The 7642-nt window shown below is 40.2% G+C and overlaps 1 protein-coding gene across 1 annotated transcript; it reads left to right on the top strand.

The window, feature by feature from the left end:
• Positions 1-448: 448 nt before the first annotated feature.
• Positions 449-4978, top strand: LOC133529885 (protein O-GlcNAcase-like; the record flags this gene model as incomplete). The annotated part of the gene is made up of 3 exons (XM_061867687.1): positions 449-617; positions 2694-2844; positions 3669-4978. Coding segments are annotated over 2 exons (294 nt in total), but the record flags the coding sequence as incomplete, so codon positions are not given.
• Between the last annotated feature and the right edge of the window lie 2664 nt (positions 4979-7642).

Raw genomic sequence — 7642 nt, 5'->3', positions numbered from 1 at the left:
CACTCTAGAGCCAGCGCCGGCGGGCGTGCTGCGCGCGCACCCGGCGCTGCTGACGTGCTGCGTGCGCGCCGACTGCCGCGACCCGCACGCGCCGGCGCGCCTGCTCACGTGCCTCCTGGCCGCGCTGAGGGCCCACGGTACTGCTCCACTCCCACCAGGTCACTCTAGAGCCAGCGCCGGCGGGCGTGCTGCGCGCGCACCCGGCGCTGCTGACGTGCTGCGTGCGCGCCGACTGCCGCGACCCGCACGCGCCGGCGCGCCTGCTCACGTGCCTCCTGGCCGCGCTGAGGGCCCACGGTACTGCTCCACTCCCACCAGGTCACTCTAGAGCCAGCGCCGGCGGGCGTGCTGCGCGCGCACCCGGCGCTGCTGACGTGCTGCGTGCGCGCCGACTGCCGCGACCCGCACGCGCCGGCGCGCCTGCTCACGTGCCTCCTGGCCGCGCTGAGGGCCCACGGTACTGCTCCACTCCCACCAGGTCACTCTAGAGCCAGCGCCGGCGGGCGTGCTGCGCGCGCACCCGGCGCTGCTGACGTGCTGCGTGCGCGCCGACTGCCGCGACCCGCACGCGCCGGCGCGCCTGCTCACGTGCCTCCTGGCCGCGCTGAGGGCCCACGGTACTGCTCCACTCCCACCAGGTCACTCTAGAGCCAGCGCCGGCGGGCGTGCTGCGCGCGCACCCGGCGCTGCTGACGTGCTGCGTGCGCGCCGACTGCCGCGACCCGCACGCGCCGGCGCGCCTGCTCACGTGTCTCCTGGCCGCGCTGAGGGCTCATGGTGAATCTAATGTTTCTTGTCACTTGTTGCCGTAGTTAACTGGCCACGTTAAGAGCTCATGGTAACATTGAATCCACTCCCACCAGTGCTGCTGCTCCCCGCACTGCCGCGACTAGCAGCAAGCGCTTATTCACTTATCTACTTGTCGCACCATAGTAACATTTTAGAGTAAGATTGACCAATGTGGACTGTACCAATTGGGACTATAATGAATAGTGCCATAACAGATTGGACTTGAATCCCTCTAAATGTTTTGCAATGACCTTCTCGCGCCAACGTAACTTAGTCGATACTACCTATGCCTTAAAGGGTCAAACCCTGCAGAAAGTATCATGTATGAGAGATTTAGGGGTCATTCACGACTCTAAACTAATTTTTGATAATCACATTAATAACATTATTTGTGGCGCTTATAAAGCCCTAGGTTTCATAATGCGCAATTCTGTTCACTTCACTCAGGCTAAGACGCTTAAGGTGCTATATTGTTCATATGTTAGAAGTAAGTTAGAATATGCCTCTCAGGTCTGGAACCCTTGCTACAATACATATATTGACAGAATTGAACGCATTCAGAAAAAATTCATAAAACACCTTTGCTTTAAATTAAAATATCCCTACAGTTCTTCCAACTATCTTAAAATATGTAAGCACCATCACCTTGTCCCTTTACAAAAACGCCGTGAAATAGCCGATATTACATATCTCCTAAGTATAACCAATGGTGTAATCGATTGCTCTGAGTTGCTAAGTAAACTATGTTTCAAAACCCCCATTCGTTCTAAAAGGTATCATCCCCCAATAGCAATCAGCAATGCATCTTCTAAATACAGACAGAATAGTTTTTTACCACGCGCCAGTCGTAACCTAAATGAGCTATCTAAAGAATTGGATATGGATATATTCAACTGTGGCATTCCTAGCTTGAGACGTAATTTAGTGCAGAAATACTTTGAGTCTTTTGAGTGAGCGTGTTGTCGCCTTCTTGAATACCTATAATTACGTATTTACTATTTATACTTTTACCTTAGACCTCATTATGTTACTAAGTTAATTAGTATTTTGAACTCCCACATTATCCTTATTAAGTATCATTTGTATTCGCTTTGTTCACATATGTGGTTGCAATAGTGCGTAATCTTAGTTTAGTATTATGTCACTACCTGTGAGTTCCTATAATTGGCTTCCTGTATCTACTATATTTTTCTATGTTAATGTCACAGCTGTTGGATCTCCAAATAAATAAAATAAAAAAATAAAAATAAAAATAAACATATTTGATAGTGCCATAGAATGTCGAAAAAATTCCATTTATGTACATGTCAAAAGCGCCTTACAAATAGCTTAACAGTGCCTTACAGTACAGTAACTTACAAATGTGGATATTTAAACGTTCATAACTAGCTTACAATAAAAAGTAGAGTGGTGCCTCGTACAGTATATTTTTTTATTGTTAAAAACCCTTCCTAAAATGATGATTATAAATCTGATTTAAAAATTGCCATGCAAATGTCGAAAAAACCTCTTCAAAAATTTACCCAAATCATTCAAAGTGATTCATCACTGAAATATACCTCCCTATTTAATACATTTTAATAAGATTGTGTTGAATCGTTGATGCTCACAAAATAAAAATCATAATTAGTTTTTAAAATCTGTATCGACATAAATAGTAAATATGACGATCTGGCCTGTAATGACGTAATTTCTTTTTCTTGACCAAGTTTTAATTGTGACGACCACAATAATTTATTGTCTGAGCAATTGTAATCTAGTGTCTGCATTGTTATTGTCAAATCGATTTCACAGCAACCAAAGCAAAAAGTTTAGTGTCGAACATATATTGTATCATTTTATGTCAAAACTAAAATTAATGAAATTATCTCTACATCGAATAATGAAAGCTCGCGTTATTTCAGGTGTGAACGGCGTGCACGCGTGCATTAACGAGACCGACCACTACCTGCTCCAGTTCTACAGCAAGCTCGGCTTCACGGAGGCGGCCCGCTCCGGCTCCCGCGTGTTCCTCGCGCGCTCCTTCTAGCGCCGAGTGGCCCGCGTCAGGCATAGGTGGGTTCTATGGACTAAATACACAAAGCAGAAAGACCTTGTGGGACTCCGATAGAAGCTAAAAGGAAAACTATCGGGTCAAAAATACCAGCTGTGGTGCACCGACCGACCACTACCTTCTCCAGTTCTTCAACAAGCTCCTAGCACCGAGTAACCTGCGTAAATGTTCTTTATTGCACACCACACCTCACACGGTTTTCAATATATAGGGTACATTTTAGGCTTTCGTCATACAAGTTTTATAAAATAAAAATAAAACTTTGAATGCCTATATGGGTCTGATGAAAAAAACATTTCTGTAAGGAGGTCATTTCTGAAAGGTTCGATCTGAATCTCTGAGTTTTCTAATGTTTTTTGTAGCTTATATATTAACAGCAACGGCTGTAAGCAATATAGTATCCCCATATTTACTTCAAAATTCACTGTCTTCGAGATATTTCGCATCAAATTTGAACAATGTTAGGCCAAAAAACTGGTATTCTGACTGAAGACGAACCCAAATGTGTAGATTTTTTACATGTAAAATCCTTTACAGCAATCGAGTAACGAAAAAAGTGTTTTTTAGACAATGTTTTTAAAGAATAAAATAAAATAATAAGTGTTCATTTCTTTCAAAATCCGCGGCAGACCAGAATGGAGATAAAAGATTGAAGAACCGATAGTCGTTTGTTTTAAAATTCTATCTATAGTGCAAATGTAGGAGTAACGACTCAAAACTAGTCAAAACGATGAATACCGCAGGGAGCCCCTTAAAGAACATTGATTTTATTATGTTCACAGAAAGACACATAAGCTTAACTCACCCTACAAATGCTTTAACCCAGGTATGTGCTGCGGCCTTCGGGTTACATATACAAGCCCATACGTGCTGCGGTTCTACAGAACGGCGGCGACAGTGGCGGTGGCGTTAGTGTATAAAACATGAACAAAAGCGGCCCGAGATCTCTGCCTTGTGGTAAACCGAGGCTTATATAAGAGGAAAAGCGTCGGCCCGAGAATCCTACCTTGCGATGCACCGAAGGATTTATTATTGCAATCCTTGTTAATTATAGCCTTTCACATCAACCATTATAGCTTATGTTTATCAAATACTTATTTACCTTTTAAAATGCAGGTCCGCATATCGGTATTCATGAATAAGATAAGTGAGACAGTATTAATGGCTTTCGCCAGGTCAAAAATAATGCGTACCGAGATAATCAGTAAATTTAAACGTAATGCGGAAAAGTAGAATAAGTTACTGTTTGAAAAACTTACCTACTTTTTTCCATCATTTTCTATTGACAGGGAGATTAGTCGATAGTTATATCGACACTTTTCACAAACATTTTAAATTGAATTGACGTGGAAACTGTCAAGAGAAATTTTAAATTGAATGATACTAACTATCAAATTGTCTCATTGTTTCAGTATCATCCACCGGTTTGTGAAAATCTGACCTGTCGGTATGTCTCCTAAATAGTTTACGTGTCTACCTATAGAATATATATATGTAATTTTCCATGTGATCTTTTAAACGGATTTTTGTAAAATCAAACGAAACCGTCGCCAAAAAAAAACCTCTCCCATGCAATCCATGTTACTCTTTCATGTTTAAATCACCTACATGAAACTTGGCATGAATGTTTACGTAACATATATACACCGTGTTTAAATTCAGAGTATCGGTAAGTACGTGTAAGTAAACTAAATGGCATAGTTCATATTTAAAAAAATATATATACAAGGTTGCCAAGAAATATATGCATTCCCGTTGCCAGAGAGTTTTTCGGCTTATACTGAGCAACTTTTACTATGGGACCAACACCGAAGTCGCGAAAAAAAATTCTGGCTGTTTCATACATTTAGCTGGTCCATTTTCTATGGGAAGGTAAAAAAATTTTTCGCTATTTCGGGGGTGGTCCCATAGTAAAAGTTGCTCAGTATAAGCCGAAAAACTCCCTTGCAACGGGAATGCACGTATTTTTTGGCCACCTTAGATCAGGCCGTAATTAAATATTACATAAAGCGTTGTAACACGGGCATGACATTTAATTCCACCAAACAATATCAATGTCATTTCGAACAGCGATCATCCGAGATAGTGCTTACATTTAGCAACAAATGTATAAACTCGTACTAAACACTGACCAATATGTAAGGCAAGTATACACGCTTGTAAGGGCCTTATCAGATAAAAATATGAAATGGAGTTAACTAATTAGAATACCGGTGTCTTTGAGAAAGTTACTTAATTTAAGCTACGGAATGCACTCTTGAAATAAACGGATATAAAAAACACGGTGTATATGTCTGGTACTAGTTTTCGTTGTTAAAAATTATTACATAAAGAAAACGGCCCATAGAAGATTCTTGTGTAAAACTTCTAATCGCTCTAATTTCTTTGTAGACATGAATTTTAAAATGAGAGCGTAACAGACATTGTATGGCGGCGGCTACGTTGGTGTGACTTATGTATTATCATCCTTTCTTTAATGAAAACAAATTGTCAGATAAATTCTAATGCCGGGGACACACTAACTGGTAATGGTAAGCATTTGCCCACAATCTCACCTGATGATGGCCGATGCAGTCTAGGATGGAACATGCTTGCCTAAAAGATGTCTATTCACTCTCGATTTAAAAAGATCCAAGTTGTAGTGGACTGGGAATAGGATAGAATGTCGCGATAATGGACACTTTTCAGACGGCCACACTGGGATTATCGCGATAATCAACGGCGTTTCCCGTCAGTGTGGCCCAGGCATAACAAATAAAATATAAGAGCCAATACTACAATCTAATGTCCATATCAAACTTGCTATTTTATACTAAATAATGATTAAATAATTTTCTTGTAACATACTGTAATCACATTTTAAACTTAGCAATAAGAGCTTTTATAGTCGATTTTATTTAAAAATGTTTAGTAAGCGCAATTATTTTATTCCGTTGACGTTTAACCCCTCCACATAATATCATAGCTAGATTTTGTCAAGCACTCATTTTTGACACGAAAACTTCTAGGTATATATATTTATACAACTTTTAATGATGTGTATTAACCCAGATAAGACAAAAAGTAAAAAAAAATCTGGATTTTTTTTATAATTATTCGATATATTGTCAACTAGTTACTATATAAAAAAAAATGTATTATAACACCGGAGAATGTGGGTTAAACTGTGGTTCTAGTGAAAAGGGGTATAAGTTATAACACTTGTATCCTTTTTTACCTGAGCCGCGCGAGACTTATAAATATACCCCTTTTCACTATAGCCACTATTATCGGATCTAGATAATACCAAGACATGCCCAATTTGCCCAGTTTTGTACTTAAATGACAGTTAGATTGGACAGAATGAGTAATAAAATTGTTTAATTGAACTTCAATTTTAGTGTCTGGTATATAAAAACAGAGCTTACTCAAGAAAAAATCACTTGCGGAAAATATCAATGCCCGTTAGGTATATTGTAGTTTGATTTAGACAGACCCCACACTAGTTTCTTGAGCGTCGCCATCTATAGTCAGCGCTATGTAAAATGATGTCGCTGCGCAGTTGCGCCTACGTTGCGTCGAGCAGCAGTCATAGAGTTGACTAGACGTCGACGCTTGGAAGACGCTAATGTAGTGTCTCTCTAAATATAATGTAAATAATGAAGGCAGGAAGCTAGTCATGAGATCGCGACCTGACAACAATAATAATCGATTCGTTTTGTAACTAATAAAACTTCCGTTAAACTAAGACGTGCATGTCATATAACGTTATTTGTTTAAATTTGAACTTTATTAGCTGTCAATAGAGTTACATTTTATGCCATATATGGCTTCGTATGAACTAGAAGAGGTCTAAAACGGGTCACGTTTTTGAAGAAAACTGCTCGACATATTCCTCGTTACGGAGTGTCTCGTTTCAACGTATAATGTTCTGGAACCCTAAGTGCCTCTGCGGTCTTGCCCGGGTGAACGCCTATTGAATAATAGTAAGAGCAACGCTAACGCGGACGCTTGCGGCGGATTTTACCCGCGACGGTACCCGCGACCGTGCAACACAGCGGAGGCACTAGGGTCAACATTATTTTCGTTGTCTTGTTTCTGACCGCTTGTATTTGTGTCTTCTATGAAATAAATAAAAAATCGAGTGCTATTGCATATCTTTCTAGATTATAATTTATTTATTAAAAAAAAAATCTCATACAAAAGGCTACACTCCGTCACATTTTTGAGAACAAAAATCAAGACAACGAAAATAATTTTGAGTCACTAGCAGAACTCTATTATTAAATAGTTGTCAAGTTGAATTTTTTGTAAGATTATCGTCAAGAAAAACGCATCTTTCTGGTATATTAAGCGCGAAAGAGATGGATCCTTCACTGAGACGACTGACTTAATATGCCTTCGGCTCGCGATTTCGGCAAGAAAGACTGAAGCAAATGACTGAGCAATGAGCACCACGCGGGACGTAGTCTTTGTGATGTGATATTTGAATGTTTGGAATTTTTGACTTTATTATTACAATTATAGGGTTGACTTCAGTTTGTGACTTTGAAACACGAAGATCGTACCAAAGGAGGCTAGTTTGAAAGTTCACAAATTGAAGTTATTTGGATAAACTTCTGAGATAAAACAGAAATATTGTAGTTGTAACATTTTCAATAAATTATGCAAGAAATAGTCTTAAGATTATGATAGCGACTGGAAGTTTGTATGTTAAAAAACTTGGATGATAATGTTAAAAAAAAATTATACCGGTGAATAACGACTAACATTGTTCGTGTATGTGTAATCAGGATATCCTACTTGATGTTTAATTGTATA

This window comes from Cydia pomonella, chromosome 21 (genome assembly GCF_033807575.1).
Source record: "Cydia pomonella isolate Wapato2018A chromosome 21, ilCydPomo1, whole genome shotgun sequence".
In the NCBI taxonomy this organism is placed as follows: domain Eukaryota; kingdom Metazoa; phylum Arthropoda; class Insecta; order Lepidoptera; family Tortricidae; genus Cydia; species Cydia pomonella.
Note: the sequence above shows the minus strand (reverse complement) of the source record. Positions and strands in the feature narration are given on the sequence as shown.